The sequence below is a fragment of the Salmo salar genome, chromosome ssa01, assembly GCF_905237065.1.
Source record: "Salmo salar chromosome ssa01, Ssal_v3.1, whole genome shotgun sequence".
In the NCBI taxonomy this organism is placed as follows: domain Eukaryota; kingdom Metazoa; phylum Chordata; class Actinopteri; order Salmoniformes; family Salmonidae; genus Salmo; species Salmo salar.
In genome coordinates, this window is record NC_059442.1 from 132,158,628 (window position 1) to 132,178,833 (window position 20,206).

At 43.8% G+C, this 20,206-nt stretch overlaps 1 protein-coding gene across 1 annotated transcript; it reads left to right on the plus strand.

The window, feature by feature from the left end:
• The first annotated feature begins 2,662 nt into the window (after positions 1-2,662).
• On the plus strand, positions 2,663-20,136 carry LOC106563309 (armadillo repeat protein deleted in velo-cardio-facial syndrome). Its single transcript, XM_045689711.1, has 17 exons — positions 2,663-3,287; positions 7,018-7,188; positions 8,281-8,886; positions 9,961-10,439; positions 10,532-10,715; positions 10,907-11,024; positions 11,167-11,335; positions 11,506-11,523; positions 11,910-11,981; positions 17,624-17,751; positions 18,010-18,160; positions 18,317-18,509; positions 18,628-18,739; positions 18,902-18,989; positions 19,100-19,176; positions 19,276-19,373; positions 19,461-20,136. Exons 2-16 carry the CDS (start codon positions 7,145-7,147, stop codon positions 19,366-19,368), a joined length of 2,532 nt encoding a protein of 843 aa, XP_045545667.1. The 5' UTR covers positions 2,663-3,287; positions 7,018-7,144; the 3' UTR covers positions 19,369-19,373; positions 19,461-20,136.
• The last annotated feature ends 70 nt before the right edge of the window (positions 20,137-20,206 follow it).

Genomic DNA, 20,206 nt, shown 5'->3' on the forward strand with positions numbered 1-20,206 from the left:
ATCACAGTACCGTGTGACATCACAGAACATGTATTTAGTCCCAAACAATGCACTATTCATGACCATTCATCTCTTCAGGTTAGATCACATAATAAATAGCTTATTGTCTCACTAATGACTGATGTTTTTCCACCCTTCATTTGACATATCTGTAAAATTCTACCGTTCTTCAGACTCTGTGCATCCTTTCATCTTCCTTTTCTTCTCTCTCTCCTCCTGGATTGACCCCCCCCATTCTTTATGAAACGGTGCCCTCTACAACCGTGACCCTACTGTGTCTATTCAGTCTGAACCAGCTCTTTTGATCTTCAACAAGCTTGTAGGAATCATGACACTTCCACTGTCTGAAGTCTAGCGATGGGACCGCTTTAAAGGCCATTGATCAAATATTCATCTTGGCGTTCTGTTCATGTGTGTTTTTAACTTTGGCCCAGTTGCAGACCTCTGAGCTGCTGGTTCTGATGTAGTTTTAATACTCTGTTTCCCTCCCTTCCTCTCTTTCTCCATCTCTCACCCACTCCCTCTATCTCCCCCCCTCTCTCTCTTACCCCCCCATCTCTCCCTCCCTCTCTCTCCTCTCGGTTTCTGTAGCCTGGGGTAAAATGATAATGAGGAAGGCTGCTGTGAAGAGGAGGGTTTGTGGTTCGTTGAGTATGTGAAGTGGAGCAGATTCTGGTGTCAGAATGTTGTGGTTATGTTTGACCAATGATGATACAGTTATATCAGACGCACGCATGCATGCACACTCACGCACACAATCACACACACACACACACACACACACACACACACACACACACACACACACACACACACACACACACACACACACACACACACACACACACACACACACACTCCTAATTGATATGCCCCATCCATCAGGGTCATCAGTGCCTTTTTGATTGCCAGGTCCAGATTCCCGTGCCACTGAAGCGTTTCGTTTCCTCCCTGGGCTGTTTATGATGAAGCATTTCCTGTGGTGACACCTGACAGGAAGGCTCAGTATAAATCATAACACCTTGTGTAGTTCAGCTCTCTGGGGCGCCCTGGTTTACATCCATTATTGATCACGATTCAAAGAGACTTGTATCTCATATATTATCTATAGAACTTCAACATTCACTCGGCCCTTTGTTGGACTGTCTGCTTCAGGGGAATTTCCTTTCCTGAAGTTCCTCTTTCCTGTTTTTCTGTGGATTATTCTGATTTGCAGGTACTGCTAACTGGAAGACAGCACGTCAGGCACAGTATTATTAGTAGTCGGAGCGGAGAGGCTCTCAAGCTTACTGGCTCCACTCTGGGAAACCCTCCTTCCCACTTGGCACACACTGATTGAATCAACATTGTATCCACGCCGTTTTAAATGAAATGACGTTGAACCAGCGTGGAATAAACATTGAATTGACGTCTGTGCCCAGTGGGTTCTCTCAAGTCCTAGATATATTACCCTTTCTTATTTTTTGTTGCCTGGTCCTGCCATAGCCTACAACAGTGTTTCCCAACCAGGGGGTACTAGGGGGTACATGAGAAGACTCATGAGACCATAGGCTTACTGGTAAAACGCACATGAAGGGATACTTCAGAGGTACTCCGGGCAGAGCAATCTTCAGTTGGTGGTACAGTAACCCAAAAAGATTGGTAACCACTGGTTAACACCAACGACTGCATATAGATCATTGTCCCATGTTACGGCTCACTGTTGACCTTTATTGGTATTTCCAGATGTGGCTCAATTTAGTTGGACTACGCTGCTGCTGTGTCAACAGCAATATACCAATTCACTTGAATCTCATTGGTTACAAGCGCATCTTATAATTGTGTATTTTAGCTGTCCTTAGATGTTAACTGCTCTGCTCATTAAACTAGCTGGGCTGTGAAGCCCGCGGGTCCTCCTTGTTAATTCTGCTAATGAATTAGCCTCGGTCACGTCAGACTTTCATAGAGGTGGCTGGGGGCAGTGGGGGGAGGGAGGAGGGTTTAGAACAGATGAAAGGGAATGTGTCTGTGTGATAGAGAGAAAGTGGGAATGAATGGATGTGAAGGAATGTAACGCTGAGCATGACAGAATGCGTGTCCATTTGAGCGCGTGATCCCCCTACTGTACTGTACAATGTACTGTACATACCATACATGCAGTGCTTCTGTGTGGGATGCATGGACATGCTGTGCATTGCTCGCTGTCCCCATTGTATTTTCATCTGTATGTTTTGAAACTGTCATTCATAAGCCATACTATTACTGTAAGATTCAAATCAATGGTAAACATTTTGAGCAAGTGCTCATTAGACTATCACCATTTAGTCGACTATTTGTCTCTTTTTTCACTATGTCTTGCTTTCTGTTTTGGATTTGCAATTCACAGAGCATGAGTAGGAGCTTACATCACTCAAGGGTGTTTTCACAGATCACTATAGGGTAATAATGAGACGTTAGTGCCTCTTTAGATGACTGGGTTTAATATTAAAATGTAATGTTGTCTAATTTAATTGCATGCAAATATCTAGTTTCACTCGAGGCTGTTATCGCAGTACGCAGGGTAGCCTCTCTTTGTCTGCTGCACCCTTTGCCTTCCTCTCCTCCATCCCTCCATCCTTCTCTCCCTCCATCCCCTTTTTCCATCCGTCCCTCCCTCTGTCCTGCACATGGGTGACAGGGCTGGGCTAGAGCAGCCTTCTTCCTGCTCCAGCTGCATCTGTTTGCCAGCCCAGAGGGAACTGTGTGTGTGTGTGAGTGAGTGAGAGAAGCAGGCTCCTGGGGAGAAAGCACACAGCTTGCTTTCCACTAACTGGATATACTCACCTCTTTTCTTATAGGGTTCAGCAGTATTTGTTTTCGTTTGATTTAACCAACATCTTGCTGCTAACCTTGGATGCAGCTGTTTGTATGACAGCAGAGAGGGGTGTGTAATGATGAGATTGCCTGTTTTTTGTTGTTGATTCAGCATCTCTTTCATGGGAGGGAGTGCAGAATCAATCTGAGATCACTGTGTGAATATGTGAGAGAGTGTGTGTGAGTGTGTGCGTGTGTGTGAGAGAGAGAGAGAGAGGGCGTGTGTGTATGTGCCTGCGTGCCCGTACGTGCGTTAGTGAGAGCCCGGGAGGAAGGATGGCTGCTCATGTCTGAACTGCCTCCATGCTCGCAGGGAAAGGGAAAAGTCAGGGGAGAAAACAGCAGGAGGAGGGGAACAGACGCGGTGCTCTCTTCTCACTGGGGAAGGATTCTGTCCATCATTTGGTAGGAAAGCTAATCAAAGGGATTTGGCAATGCCTGCAGAGGTGAAAGAGGTAAGTGTTTTGATTTAGTATTTGTTTTCTCTTCACTACCCTCCCTCTTTTCCCGCCGACGCTTTTCCTACAGGAGCCCAGTCCACAGCTGTTCTGTATTCTGTTCTATTCGGTAAGCTATAGGCTTCTCTCGTAGTACGAAGGGGAAAGCGTTCTTTTCTCCCCTCAGATCAGTGTGTTGCAGTCTACTTGTGTGTGCTCAGGGACATGCTCTTAACGCCTCTGTTCAGTGTGTATGCTGCAGGACATATGGAGAGGCTGTCAATCATGATAACATTATGAGAGGAGGCTGAGTGATAACCACCCACAGGGGAATGTGCTGCTGCTGCTGCATACGTTTTTATCACCCAGCACACCGCCAGCTAGCCACTGGAAGTTAGAATTACATCAAATATACCCACGCAGTATTGAACTGTTTGTTGCATCCTGCATCCTGCACGGACAAAGACGAGGGACGAGCGGTGGCCTCATTCTCAATGGAAATGAGTCTTGGCACAGCGGTGAATGAGATGGGATATCCTGATGTCATCATGCTGTAATGCCTAGCTGCTCTGCAGTGGCTCTCTCAGGCTGCTGTGGCTGGATAATGCTGTGTTTGGGTAATGTGGACGGAGAATGTTTTCCTCCCAAGTCTTGACAACCAAACAAAAACAAGTCAACTTCGTGCCCCTCTAATTCGGAACCCTGGGAGGGGGTCTATTGTGACACATTATTGCTTGGTGTTTACCGCAATGTTGTGCACACAGTCACTTCACATCAAGTACTGGAGCGATACACATTTCTCTCTCCTCTATCTGACGAAGACAAATTGACTGCATTGTCAGTGGTAATTCCAACAGGGTCGCAGCTTCTCCTCTGAGCTACATTAATATTGAGATAGAGGGCATGCATTTTCTCCCTCCCCTGCATGATTCGTCTATCGTAATGAGCTTGTGACAAGTATTAAATGTGGCGTCTGGAGTGCCCTTGAGCCGGCCACTAAATCTGAACTCACTCAGCAGAAGATCAGACTGTTGGCCTTTCCACTATAATGTGGTGCAGTCAGCCTTGATTTGACAGTTGGCTGGAACAAGACTCTAATCGTGTCACTTTGTCCCCTGCTTCAGTGCCTCTAACATCTATCTCCTGCATCTCATTTGTAAACAGCAGCAAATACAGTCTGTAGACATATGAGGATAGTTGGTTGATGTGATGGAGGAACAGTGTTGGAAGGCTCTGGATCTGTTGAAAGGCTAATCTAAAAACAGGGCCAGGTGGGAATTTCTCACAGTCCCTAACCTCACTATACATCCCTCTTTGCCTCTATCAAACCCTATTGCCATCTCTCAATCCCTCCATCAAGCCTTCCTTAGAGAACAGAGATACCCTGCCTTTAGCCAGCTAGTGATTTATTTATTTATCTCTGCTTTACAATACCTCCAATCATTTATCCCTCCAGGGCTGTTTAAGACTGCATTCTCTCTCTCTCTCTCTCTCTCTCTCTCGCTCTATCTCTGTCTCTCTCTCTCTGCTGTGTGTCCACCATGGGGCTTTCATCTCTCCTTCATTCTCTCTATGACAGATTTATTGGCATGAAGATGAGGACAATATGTTTGGGAAATGGAGGCTGCGAGTGAATCAGCTCTCCCATCACATGAATGAGTTTTATAACTGCAGATTCTGAGGACTATTTTACATGCAGCCCCCTACTATTTACCTTAGATTCGTTGAAGTTGGGATACTGTTGAATTCACTTGTATGTACAGTATGTTGGAATACTGTTGAATTCACTTGTATGTACAGTATGTTGGAATACTGTTGAATTTACTTTTATCTACAGTATGTTGGAATACTGTTGAATTCACTTGTATGTACAGTATGTTGGAATACTGTTGAATTCACTTTTATCTACAGTATGTTGGAATACTGTTGAATTCACTTGTATGTACAGTATGTTGGAATACTGTTGAATTTACTTTTATCTACAGTATGTTGGAATACTGTTGAATTCACTTGTATGTACAGTATGTTGGAATACTGTTGAATTCACTTGTATGTACAGTATGTTGGAATACTGTTGAATTCACTTGTATGTACAGTATGTTGGAATACTGTTGAATTCACTTGTATGTACAGTATGTTGGAATACTGTTGAATTTACTTTTATCTACAGTATGTTGGAATACTGTTGAATTCACTTTTATCTACAGTATGTTGGAATACTGTTGAATTCACATTTATTTACAGTATGTTTCTGTAAGGGCTCGATTAAATCCATATCGCAGAAGTTCAGCACTATAGCGAGATTGGAATTGAAAGGCAATGTTCCCATGTTCGTAGAGAATGCATTCATGGTAAAACCCTGCATATGTCATCTCAATTGGAAATATCACCTTTATCATCATTGAATCGAGCCCTAACAGGCAAACCTGATATTTTCATTTGTTCCTGCACAGTAAGATTGAGAGCACTTTCATTTAGAACGGTGAGATATGATGCAATGCATTTTATGTCAGATTATCTGCTGGCTTGCAAGAGATATTGGCACATAAATCAATATTCTCCCTTATGGTGAATGGAGTTCTGCTCATTAGCATATTGAATAAGATCTCAGATCCAGACAACCTTGGGTATTAGTATGTGATCAAAACAGAATCTTCCGTGTCTGAACACATTAATAATGGGTAATTTTGTTCATATTTTATGCCTCTTTAGTCTCTTTATAGATCCATTTGAAGTTGTTTATGTTTTATATTCAATAGATTCCTAGTTTGGGGAAATGCAATCCTTTGAGGAAAACAACAAGTTAACTTAAATAAATAAGCATAAATCAGTAAATGACTGTGTGTCTCAGGCAAGCTGCTGGAGAGGGCTGATTAAAGACAGGACAGTGTTATATCTCAGTACTTATGCCAAACCATTCCTCCTCATTCATCCACATAATGGCATCATTACTCTTTTAACAAATCAAGTCTCTCAGCACCTGAACCTCCACAATTACAACAGCCTGCTCTCCTCTTTGCCATTCTCCACACATGGCCGCACATCAGTATGGAAAGGCTGAATAGCTTTGTGTCTTACACTATACAGTGAGGGGTGTTTGAAAGAGAGGGCTTAAAAATGAACAATATGCGAGCAGTCAGCAGGGGAAGTGAAAGGTCAGCAGAATGGCAGCAGCAGATTGGTCAACGGGGTGAGAGGGCCTCAAGAGAGGTCAAACAGACGCTGATTTTATTAAACAGGTGGAGCTCATTCTCACATTTAGATAATAACCTCTCTTCCTCTCACCGGCCTGTCACCTTTAGTTTGCATTTATTTCTCCCTCTTTACAAAGGATACTGGGCACTCTCCCTCTCCTTCTCTTTCGCTCTCTATCTCCCTCTCCTCTCTCTCTTGCTCTCTCTCGCTCTCTCCCTCTCTCCCTCTTCTCTTTCGCTCAATCTCCTTCTCCTGCTCTTGCTCTCTCTCTCTCTAGCTCCGTCTCTCTCTCTTGCTTTCTCGCTATCTACCTGTCCTCTCACTCTTTCTCTCTCTCTCTCTCTCTCGCTTTCTCACTCGCTCACTCTCTTTCTCTGCGAAACGTTCTCTCCTAAGCTTAGGATGTCTAACTAAATCTCTTCCCTTTGCTGTGTATCAAACTCTCGACCCTGCACTTGGTCTGCAGTCGGATATGTCTCCAACCCTCTACCCTGTGCTATGTGCTTGCCTGCTGCGTAGGAGTGTGTATCCAACTCGTTCCTCTGTTGTGTAGGAGCAGATCCCTGAGGGGCCCTCGTCTCTGTCGGCTATAACCCTGGAGACCAAGGAATCACATGTGGAGCCTGCAGACGATGACCTGAACACACCCACCTCCAACTCCTCTGTTGTCACCTCCACCAATGGCAGCTCCACTGCAGAGACAGAGGCACCACAACACACAGAGGTTCCCACTCTTCAATATACTGATCCCCTATGGACTATTTACTTCATTTAGCAATCAGTCATCGTCTAAGCTCAGCCAGTTGATCTCTACAGTACATCTCTCCCAGGATCACACTGTAATCATTATCTACTGGAATCCGAAGCATGGATTAATCCTCCATTATATCTCCAATAAAACACCATCCCTGTGCATTATGATTGATGTCAGAACAATGGGAAACATTAACTATACAGTGTAATACATCTGCAGCTGTGGTGAACCATGATGTGTTTTTAATCTGAACCATCCACCAGAAACAAATTGCCATTCAACAGAATGTAAATCTAAAGGCCTCTCAGACAGCTTTTTGAACTGAAGGCTGTATTGTGCCAAGCTGCCAGAATTTCCCTTGGGGAAGTAGCAGCTAACACTATTGTATCTCAGGGCCAGAGAATGCCACAAAGCTTATCCTAGTGTAGAATTTCCACAATATTATTCATCAGACTATTTGAGTCATCTAACGTCATGCGTATTTACATCATATTCATAGTTGTGCAAGATAAAAACACAGATTGCATGTTGGTCTTGGTGGTTGTGAAACTGTTAACATCAAAATCCACTTCCATCAAACAGACCATTTTAATTTCCTGCAATTTACTCTAGTACTCAACAGTAGCTGGACCTCAGCTTGTTTCATCACAGTCCAATCTAAACTAATTTCCAACTGGGGAAATACATTATTCACTGGCAGCCAAGCAGAATTAATTATCTACTCGCCTACTTCAAAGCCAGGAATCTGTTGTAATAAAAATGATGGATAATTCCTGTAAGACGAGAGCTTGTGGGGGATTTTTTGGTTTGTTTAATGCAGGGTTAAATGTTTATCAAACTGTGCCATTTTGTGCTCTCTGCTGTTGGGGGGAAAAAAGTTTGTAGTAGATTTGGTGGTAGTATTGATAAACGTGGTTGTGTTTATTTGAGGCAGTGAGTGCAGCTTTAGGATGGCGTCTCATAGACGTGGCTGAGGCTGTGATGGAGATGGAATATTAGATCCCACCATTGGGGCAGTCTGACTGGTGTATTGAAATGAACCATATGCCTTCCTCTCTACAGGACCCCAAGGCTGTGGAACTGGCGAATGACCAGGCAGACACTCCGAACACCCCAGACACACCCACCCCCCAGCTTCCCCCGGTTTCCCAGGTTCCCATGTGTCCAGACAACCCATCTCTGCAGCCCAGCCCCCCTGACCAACGTCCAACACTCCTCTGAGTCCCTCACCCCCCTTATCACAACCACTGCTACCATCACCACTCTCCCCCCTCCCTACAACAACACCGACCGTGATCCCAACACAGAGATCCCTGAGAGGCAGAAAAACATCTACACCCTCCCTGACCCTCCCTTTCCTGGCCTTGGAAGTGATATGTGTTCTGGGTATGGCAGCCTGTCTCGAGGAGGTGTCCACCACAGCTCCCTCCACACCTACTGGCCCTCCAGGAACTACCAGACCCAGCCCGGAGGCCACTACACCCTGCCCCTACCCAGGGACAACTACGGCCAGGTGTGCCTGACTAACCAGACCGAGGGGGAACTACCAGGGGACGCCCAGGATGTAAAGGCTGACTACCCCACCTCCAGCTACGCCACCCTGGGGGGAATCCACTATCTCAGACCCATCACTACCATGGAGCTCCTGATGGAGCCTTCCAGAACCAGGTTAGGATATGGGCTAGCTAGTTCGGCACATGCATGACAGTAGAACTCTCTAGCAGCATACCCAAGCTAAAAAGACTGGTGACCATGTTATCTCAGCTCTATGGTAGGTGATGGAATCCATTGATTCAAATTCAAGTCCTTTATTCCCATTAAAATGAGTTATTTACATTCAGAGAATGGACAGTAGTAAAAGGACATTTAATGTGTGGCGCGCAAATATCAATAACCTCTCTGTAAATTAGTTTACCCTTGACAAAGGCTAATGCTTTCTCAAGACAGGGCATCGATTTTTGCTGTGTGTAGGTAGTCATTTGAAAAGGAAGACACATTCTGTGTATTGTTTGCTACTGACCAATAGAACAGTCCTATACACTATCATTATCTTCATTCACCACATAAATGCTGTTTTCAGTGAAGAGATAACACTGGAGAGTACACTTCATCATACACCGACCCTCAAAATCTGATTACGTAGCTTATGAACACATTTAAAAAAAAGAAAAAAAAAGAGGAGACTAGAAAATTATACTATACGACTCAACACAGCTCAGTATGGCTTGAAACTGCATGAGTGGATTTCCATATATTGTGTTCCATAATAGTGAGCCTCAGTGGGAGCTTCTATCTGCTGTAGTCCATGTGATGGGGCGAGACAGATGGCCAGCAGTTTAGGAGCAGGTGGTAACAATCAGGGGAGGCCACCAGTCAATAAATAAGAAGGTTACACCTGTGTCACTGACTGACAGCAGCACTTTCCTCAGCTTGTAAGCTGTCAGTGAGCTGTTTACAGACGATACTTAACTATCTGGCGCTCTATCGCTTCCCCGCCTGTCTTCTGCTCACTCTCTTTCTCGCCATCTATCTGGAACTCAAGCTGTCGAGATAAAATATCTGTTTGCACAACTTTTCAGAGAACATACAAGAGACAATAACGGCGACTGTTCAGCAAACAACATCTAATTGCTTTCTGTGCTTTCTGTGAATTCTGTCTGTCTCTACATATAGGCCCATCTCTTGTCCTTGTCTCAGCCCCCCCTCCCCACTTAACCCCTCCTTCCATCTATATTTCTCCAGAGGGGGATACGAGGAGGCCCTCATGTCCCAGGTGGATGGGGACCCCACCTCCTTCTTCCAGGCCATGTCCAGGGCCCAGATGCTACAGTTCCCCCACAAGCGCTGCAGCATGGTCAGCCTGGACAGCATCCGTAAGGACCCCCGCTGGAGGGACCCCAACCTGAAGGAGGTCATCACCATGCTCAGCCACCCCATGGACCCGGTCAAGTCCAACGCCGCCGCCTACTTGCAGCACCTGTGCTACGAGAACGACCACATAAAGCAGGACGTCAGACAGCTGAAGGGGGTTCCAGTACTGGTGGGCCTCCTGGACCACCCTAAAGCCGAGGTCCACCGCAAGGCCTGTGGAGCCCTGAGGAACATCTCCTACGGGAAAGACCACCACAACAAGGTGGCCATCAAGAACTGTGACGGCATCCCGGCCCTGGTCAGACTGCTGAGAAAGTCCAGTAACATGGAGGTCAGAGAGCTGGTCACAGGTACAATGAGCCTATGACAAAAGATTCACCCTGATTACCCAAACACCTTCTGTTTAGCATTCGGACAAATCGCGTATACTTTTTACCTATAGGGACCCTGTGGAACCTCTCCTCCCATGAGCCTCTGAAGATGATGATCATCAACCACGGGCTCCAGACGCTGACTGATGAGGTCATCATCCCCCACTCTGGCTGGAGGAGAGACCCTACTGAGCACTCCAGACCCCAGGAGACAGAGTGGACCACTGTGTTCAAGAACACCTCAGGATGTCTCAGGCAAAGTATAGCAGCTACATAGATGAAAAGATAATGGAACCTTACACAATAACTATTTCAGGGTTCATTGCTCCCTAAATTGGACGTTTCTAAATTGGACGTTTCTAAATTGGACGTCATGGTAAATGAGATACTGATAGCGGTGTTATGCTAACTTAATCCGCCCCACTAATAGAGCTGTGCTCCCTCAGGAACGTGAGCTCAGATGGGGCAGAGGCTCGCCAGAGACTGAGGGAGTGTGAGGGGCTGGTGGACGCACTCCTCCATGCCCTTCAGTCAGCTGTCGCACACAAGGAGACCGACAATAAGGTGAACGCAGACACAGTTGAGCACGTGTAAATCCCAACGAAAACACTATAGCCGGAATGCGAATCAGTACATTAACCAAAAGTATTCTACATCTGCTGTCTGTGATGAGCATCTTTGTGTTGTTTATCCTCCTCTCTCTCAGTCGGTAGAGAACTGTGTCTGCATCCTGAGAAACCTCTCCTACCACGTCCACAAAGATGTGCCGGGGGCGGAGAGATTTCAGGAAGCCGTGGCCAATCAGGTGCCAGGGTTAGGAGGGAACCAGAAGAAAAAGAAGGAGGCAGACTGTTTTGGAGGGAAGAAGCCGAAGGGTGAGTTGAATCTGACCTCATGATGGCGCTATATGAATGGTTGTCAAGCAGTTTGCACAACACATAATATGTAGTAGAATTGTGGGATTTCTGGTGTGTACTCTGTGTTGCTATACTAATGTCTTCCTTATTTATCTTTTGTTTTGTTTCCTTCCATCCCCATTCAATAGAGGAGTGGTTCAGTCAAAGTAAGTCTGTCTGAATGAATGATATTTGACAATCTGAAAATCCATAATAATGTTCTGTCAACTATGAGAAACCAGGACCTCTGTGCTTGCTTGCCCTGTTGTCTGCCTCTAGACTTGAGCTCCAATGGAAGACCTAGGGTTTTCTGACTCATCGTCAGAAAAGATTTCTACACATTCCATGTCTCTATACACTTTCCATGTTTTGATCTTTCCTATTTATTGTGTGTGTGTGTGTGTGTGTGTGTGTGTGTGTGTGTGTGTGTGTGTGTGTGTGTGTGTGTGTGTGTGTGTGTGTGTGTGTGTGTGTGTGTGTGTGTGTGTGTGTGTGCGTGTGTGTGTGTGTGTGTGTGTGGTTGCGCGTGTGTGTGTGTGTGTGTTTCGTCTAGGCTGGAGAAATGGACCAAGTGATAAAAAATATGGTACTCTGGATTTACCCAAACGCACAGAACCAATGAAAGGTATGGAACATCTTTAGTGATCTGTGGATTGGTCAAGATTCAAGACATGCATTTATGTAACGTCACGACGCATTCCAAAGACCTACATTGTACAAAGCCTTAACCTAGGCATGAGGCATTTGGAAAGGGTATTTGTGCATGATGTAGTATAGTTTCCAATGTGTTGTACTGTCAACAAGAAGTGGTTGGATTGTATTGGAAACATTCAGACATAACAATAGGTTGTAACAATAGGTTGTCTGAATGTTTTGGCGGAACTACACGGTCCGTACAAACGTACCATGTGTCAGTTACTGTATGAGTACAATATAATATGGAATAGCTTGGTGGGATTACTGTGGCAACTCAAGAGACGTATATTGTGAATACTGTACTTCTGTGTTTGAGATGGAGCAGTGTAGACAGCTAGTAGAGCCTATATTCAGCATCAAATGAAGGGACGATTGAATGTATTTTGTGTCACAATGTGAGGATAAGGCACTATAGCTGCCTTTTTTATGTCAAAAATCATGTGTAATATCGCAGACTATTGACAGGATTCTAAACTAGTCAATGACATTCAAAAGTTCCAACAGAAGATTATACCTTAGTAAAAAAGAGAGTTGTATAACTGATTAGATTATACCTTAGTAAAATAGAGAGTTGTATAACTGATTAGATTATACCTTAGTAAAATAGAGAGTTGTATAACTGATTAGATTATACCTTAGTAAAATAGAGAGTTGTATAATTGATTAGATTATACCTTAGTAAAATCGAGAGTTGTATAACTGATTAGATTATACCTTAGTAAAATAGAGAGTTGTATAACTGATTAGATTATACCTTAGTAAAATAGAGAGTTGTATAATTGATTAGATTATACCTTAGTAAAATAGAGAGTTGTATAACTGATTCGATTATACCTTAGTAAAAAAAGAGAGTTGTATAACTGATTAGATTATACCTTAGTAAAATAGAGAGTTGTATAATTGATTAGATTATACCTTAGTAAAATAGAGAGTTGTATAACTGATTAGATTATATAACTCTCTTCAATATGGCATTGGAACATAATCAGATACATGAATATACATATACAGACAAAATCATTCCCTGAGCATGGTTGATGTCTTTTGATGTAGAAGTCCAGTTAGGTTTAAAGGGAAGGTTTGGTCGTGGCCCACCAGAACTTGTGTGAGAAGGTTTCTGATGACACAGGGAACGGGCACTGCTCGATGGAACTGTCTAGCCAGTCAGGTATTATACAGGTATGTAGAAAATCTTATACCCTCCACAGAACCTGTGTGTATGGCTGTGGAGACATCCCACACTCCTGCCTGCGGCTGCAATCAATGTGATAAGAAGGTTACATGCCTAGGTCAGGATTAGACAGCACGTAAGTCTCCCAGCCAGAGGCAGCCTATCAGCATCTTCGGCTTCACCTCGCTGAATATCATTGGAAAGCCTCTGGAGGACAGCCTGTGAGAGAATTCCTGAGTATTTCGATTCCTTCTATACTCCAGCATGACTGCTGGGGATGTGTGTGTAGCTGGAAGCCTCTCACTCCAGTAGAATAGTACAGTCTGTGAATATGGTTGAGGTGAGTGGTGGTACCGTTTGTAGCAGACAAGAGCTCTGAGAGCTGATAAGAGTTGGAACCCGAAGCGCACCCATTGGTTAATAATGCAATAGTGATCCATGTTTACATGTAGTTTGGGTTTTTGCGTGAAAGTTTGGAGTTGGGAAAAAACATTTCGTTTTCTTTATGCATATGTAATATCACGCACAGTCCAAATCCCTTTGCCAGGCAGAATATTCCTTCAACATAAAAGCAGTGTGAATATCTAAAATGTACGCACACAAACATGGCTGAGCTTTAATTGGGGGTATTATCTATGTTGTGTACATTATACTGTATAGTCTTTCTGAAATACTAAGCCAATAATCATTTTGAGCTTCATAGCCTAACTGTGTAAGCCTACATATATTCTCTAGAGCAGTGGTTCCCAAACTTTTTATAGTCCCGTACCCCTTCAAACATTCAACTTCCAGCTGCGTACCTCCTCTAGCACCAGGGTCAGCGCGCTCTCAAATATTGTTTTATTAAACATAAGAATGAGTGTGAGTTTGTCACAATCCGGCTCGTGGAAAGTGACAAAGAGCTCTTATAGGACCAGGGCACAAATAATAATATAATAATAATCAATAATTTTGCTCTTTACTTAGCCATCTTACATATAAAACCTTATTTGTTCATCAAAAATTGTGAATAACTCACCACAGCTTAATGAGAAGGGTGTGCTTGAAAGGATGCACATAACTCTGAAATGTTGGGTTGTATTGGAGAGAGTCTCAGTCTTTTTCCACACACAGTCTGTGCCTGTATTTAGTTTTCATGCTAGTGAGGGCCGAGAATCCACTCTCACATAGGTACATGGTTGCAAAGGGCATCAGTGTCTTAACAGCACAATTTGCCAAGGCAGGATACTCTGAGCGCAGCCCAATCCAGAAATCTGGCAGTGGCTTCTGATTCAACTCAAGAACCGCTTGTTGCAATTTCGATGAGGCTCTCTTGTTCAGATATCGGTAAGTGGACTGGAGGCAGGGCTTGAAAGGGATAACGAATCCAGTTGTTTGTGTCATCTGTTTCGGGAAAGTACCTGTGTAATTGCGCACCCAGCTCACGCAGGTGCTTCGCTATATCACATTTGACATCGTTCTTAACCTTGTTCATTTGCACAGAAAAAAATCATACAATGATGGAAAGACGTGTGTTGTCCTTGTTAATGCAGACAGAAAAGAGCTCCAACTTCTTAATCATAGCCTCAATTTTGTCCCGCACATTGAATACAGTTGTGGAGAGTCCCTGTAATCCTAGATTCAGATCATTCAGGTAAGAAAAAACATCACCCAGATAGGCCAGTCGTGTGAGAAACTCGTCATCATGCAAGCGGTCTGACAAGTGTAAATTATGGTCAGTAAAGAAAACTTTAAGCTCGTCTCTGAATTAAAAAAAAATGTGTCATTACTTTGCCCCTTGATAACCAGCGCACTTCTGTATGTTGTAAAAGCGTTACATGGTCGCTGCCCATATCATTGCATAGTGCAGAAAATAGTTCAGGGGCCTTGCTTTAACAAAGTTAACCTGTTGGTGCTGACATCTTCAGGACAGGAATACCGGTTTACTTAACGGAGGAATAAACACACATGTTCATCATTGGTGTTTTAACCAGAACGGGGGAAAATACACTTTATTTATTTTCGCACATGCGCAGTCATACATCTCTCATAGGGCATGACTGTACCAGTGTAAGAACACAACTCAACAACATATTAGTCCACATGCCAACACCCCCACTTGCTCTTATACTGTACAAGTCGTATTCAACCTAACTTTATCAACACATTTAGCTTACAGTTATTCATCTCACAAATGTCAGTTTATATTCCAAACATGTAACCCAATAATTTTTTCATTTTTGAACTTCGTTACAGGTTTAGTCAAAACATCTGCAGCCATGTCTGCCGTTGGACAATATTCAATACTTATTTTACCATCACTGAGTTTAGTTTTTGTTCACATGGTGTTGACCTTGTTTGGTTCATCTTTATTTTCCCTTCACTTTGTGTAAAATCAATGCCTAGGAAATGTCCAAGCCTCACAAGATCTTTCATCTTAAATTTTTCACTTAACATTTCTTTTACACTTGTGAGTGAGTCACTATCACTAGCAGCGATAATTAGATCATCGACCCAAATTATCAAAATGATCCTTTCTGTTGCAGTTTGTTTGTTATAAACACAGTGATCAGCTGGGTTCTGTGTAAAACCATTTTCACTAAGGTGATCATGCAACATTTTGTTCCAGTTCCTTCCTGACTGTTTCAGGCCGTACAGTGACTTGTTCAGTTTGCAGACTAGTTGCTCACCTGTATCTGACCTGACTTCAAAACCCTCTGGTTGCTCCATGTACACTTCACAGTCAATAGGAGCATGTAGATATGCTGTTTTGACATCCATCTGATGTAACTCTAAGTCATACTGAGCTGCTAGCTGCATCAAACAGCGTACTGATGTCATATTTGCAGTTGGAGAAAAAGTCTCCTTATAGTCTATTCCTGCCACTTGACTATACCCCTTTGCAACATATCTTGCCTTGTATGTCTCAGTCTCATCTGAATTGTTTTTGACCGCATAGACCCACCTGCCCCCCACTGCATTTTTACCCTCTGGCAGTGTGGTTAATGTGAATGTATCATTTTCCCTAAGGGAATCCATCTCCTCCTTCATAGCAGTAGCCCAAATCTCTGATTTTGGTGAAATCATTGCTTCTTTGAAGGTTTGTGGTGCATTGCACATTACTCTGTAGCAGTAGTCAACACTAGGTGGTATCTGGTCATCACATTTCACTTTACACTCATAGTCTTTTAAGTACGGGGTTTCTTCCTCGCTCTGTCTGGATAGCGTGGACTCTGACCATCTGAAGTCTCAATTTGCACATCTTGTGTCTCTTCTGAGTTTTGATCTGCCATCTTGGCTTTCGGCATGGGGTTTTCAAATCTCTCCCCATGAAGATCATCACTGTTTTCCAAATCTGTCTGAGTTTGGTGTTCGACTACACCTTTTGTAACACACTTGACTAATCTGTTTTTAAGAACTTTCCCAGTGTCTGGGTAGTAGACTAGGTATGCTGGACTATTTTTATCATACCCGACAAAAATACCCTTTTCACATCTTGAGTCGAACTTTTTCTTGTTCTGTCTATATGCATAGCAAACAGATCCAAATTCTTTCATCTTTGAAAGATCAGGCTTTCTCCCAGTAAACATGTAGTGTGGAGTCTGTCCTACACGCTTATTGTAACACCTAAGAAGGGCTAGAAGTGTCTTATATGGTGAGCTACCGAGTGACTAGGACAGGTAAGCCCCATACTATTGTGGAGGACTTAATTCTTCGAAATGCCGCGGACATGGACAATGCTGGGGGAAAAGGCCCAGAAAACTATACAGACAATGACTTCATCAAACAACACTGTTTCACGACGCATCAGTGACATGGCGGGAGATGTTTTGAAACAACTACTGCTTTGCATACACGCCAGTGAATTCTATGCGTTACAGCTGGATGAGTCAACAGACGTGGCACCTGTCAACGACACAAGTTGTAATTTTACATTTGTTGTTAGCCCAGCTAGCATGGACACTGACAGTTGTGAATCTGATGCAGCCGAAGAGCTACTGCCCCCTTACCCGGGAAAGCACTGAACAACAGACAGGGACGTTGGACCATCGAAGAGGCGTAAAGATGATGAGCACTACATTGATTTGGGGTTCCCTTATATTGGGAGTAGTGCCTTTCCTCAGCCACAGTGTGTTATATGTGCAAAAGTATCTCACAACTCAATGAAACCTTCACTCTTGCGCAGACATTTAGAAACAAAACATGCCAATTTGAAAAATAAGCCACAAGAGTTTTTTGAGCCAGAATTAAGACGACTTTTGAGTAGTAAGACATGTATAAAAGCACTGTGTCTCATCATACCAGTTCCGATGTATCTGAGAGTTCTCTGTGCTTCTCTCACTCTCTCTCTCTCTCTCTCTCATTCCCTCGTTCCCTCCCTCACTCCCTCCCTCCCTCTCTCTCTCTCTCTCTCTCTGTAGGTCTGGAGCTGCTTTACCAGCCAGAGGTTGTGAGGCTGTACCTGTCTCTCCTCACTTGCAGTCAGAACCACAACACCCTGGAGGCAGCAGCCGGAGCGCTGCAGAACCTCGCTGCAAGACACTGGGCTGTGAGTGAAGGGCAATCGTAGAAGCAGTTGATCTGAGGCTGTGGGAGAACAGACTGTTTGTTTCTCTTTCTCTGTCTCTCTCTCTTGCTCTCTGTGTGAAGGGTTGATTAAGTGTGATTGAATTGTGGTTGAAAAACTATAATGTGTATACAAGTATGAGTATGTATTAATAATCATAAGTAGCACAATAGGACTTTACAAAATGTCATACATTACACCCTTCTATTATTCTCTCTCTCTCTGTGCCTTTGCTCAAAGTGGTCCAGTTACATCCGGGCCACAGTGAGGAAGGAGAAAGGTCTGCCTGTCCTGGTGGAGCTACTGCGTTCAGATGGTGATAAAGTGGTCCGGGCTGTAGCTATTGCTCTCCGCAACCTGGCCATAGATCGCCGCAACAAAGACCTCATAGGTACAAAGACGCGCACAAACACACACACACACACACACACACACACACACACACACACACACACACACACACACACACACACACACACACACACACACACACACACACACACACACACAGGTGATAGATGATTTGACCATTTTCTTTTCCCCACAGGGAGTTATGCCATGAGGGACCTGGTCAGTAACCTGCCCTGTGGTCAGCAGAGGCCAGCCAAGAACCTGGAAGGGGACACAGTGGTGGCCATTCTGAACACTATCCATGAGATCATCTCAGACAGCCCAGAGAACGCCCGCGGTCTCATACAGGGCCACGCCATCCAGAAACTGGTAGCCATCAACAAGACAAGGTAGATTTTCATAGCATAGTATCTTTGGTGTTGGTTTCAATTGGCTAGATGCTTAGTCCACAGTGCTGTGCTTTCTCCTTTATGCTGGCTCTGGTTTATTCTGTTGTTTCTTTGCTAGCCAATCTGGGAGAGAGACCAAAGCAGCATCTCATGTCCTGCAGACAGTGTGGGCTTACAAGGACCTAAGAAACAGTCTCTACAAGGGAGGCTGGAACAAGAGCCACTTTAAGGTATAGCATGGCATGCTGTAGAAGGCTCTATTCCCCATTCACTACACAGTCCAAATGGGTGGCACAAACACAACTCTGTTATTGATTTGTAACTTGAGCACTGTATGGGACAAAATTAGTTCCTAATGGCATACTGTGTGTTCTCTCTTTTTTTACTCTCAGCCAACAACTAGTGGAATGTCCAAAAAACCCAAGAGCGGCAAGTCAGGCTATGATGACATCACACTGCCTCTGATGGAGAAAAATCAAGGTCACCATGAGACTGTAGCTTCAGCATAAGTGTGGGTGTGCCTATTCCTTGTATGTCATTTGAATGTAAAATGGCCTTTGTTTAGTGTATTCTCTCTGTCTTTCCCACAGATGGATACTCCACTGTGGAGCAGGGGGACAGAGTGGGTGATGGGCCAGGCCACATGATGGAGAGAGAGCCTCTCCAGGTCAGTAACACCGCACAGAACGCCTTACTATACATAAGGTCAGGAGTTCTTCAATGGTGACTCACATTTAACAAAACACACACTCACATTTTGTTGTAGAGTATCCCAGAGAGGAAGCACTTCATCCGGGCTGGAAGGCCTGCAGTGGGCCTGGTGGAGCGCAAACCTCCACCCCTCGACTCCTGGGTCTGAGACTGGTAAATCCAATTTCACTGAACTATTTTAGGATTGATGTTTTACACATTGGTGTGATGCATGTCCTTTGTCTTTTTTCTTTTTTGCAGGAGATGTGCTGGTAAAAGAGGAAGTGAAACGTTTGTGGAGGTCATTGTGGTGTTTATTCTTTAGATGGACATTCTGTAGGTCAACTCACCATTTAGGACAACATGGTTATTCTCCCCCCAGCAAATCAGAATGGAGTGAATATGGACTTGCATTTACATTTTCAATGTGAAATTCTGACTGTAGTTGATCAGAGCCTCTCCTACTTAGAAAATAAATAAATGTGCACATACCGGACAGCGGGATGAGTGGAGTGACACAGCTGAATGTAGGCCAGGAAGTTAGGATTTGTCAAAACATTTTTGTTTTATTTACCTGACCTGCCCTACTCTAGAAGGAACATGCTGTATTGTTTTACTCCTGCAAGGTGTGCATCCGTTTTATGTGAGAGACTAGTTGGAAATGGGATTGTACATGTGTAATAAAAGATTGTTAATATTCTAAATGAAGGCATTTATATTGTAATATTCATTGTAATATTCATGTTATTTATTAACAGTTGTGAACGTTAGCTTGGAACCACAAATACAATGGATACCTCCATATAATAATATACTAAGTAACAGTGCCATTTTATCAGGAGCTGACTCGATGACTTTGCTTTATGCAGTGTTTGTTCTTGCATCGCGATGTGAAATTGATAATGTTAGCAAATAAAATCCATAATTTCTCATTCAATTTCTCAACGTTATATGGACTTCATTTATACTGTATTTTCTGTTCTTCTCGTCTTTCTGTTAGGACAAGG

What these genes read in the sequence shown, in the direction of transcription:
- LOC106563309 (XM_045689711.1), top strand. Translation starts at nt 7,145, where the DNA reads ATGGCAGCTCCACTGCAGAGACAGAGGCACCACAACACACAGAG. An exon ending in ATGGAGCCTTCCAGAACCAG is followed by an intron (nt 8,887 to 9,960) that starts GTTAGGATATGG and finishes ATATTTCTCCAG; the next exon opens with AGGGGGATACGAGGAGGCCC. An exon ending in AACACCTCAGGATGTCTCAG is followed by an intron (nt 10,716 to 10,906) that starts GCAAAGTATAGC and finishes GTGCTCCCTCAG; the next exon opens with GAACGTGAGCTCAGATGGGG.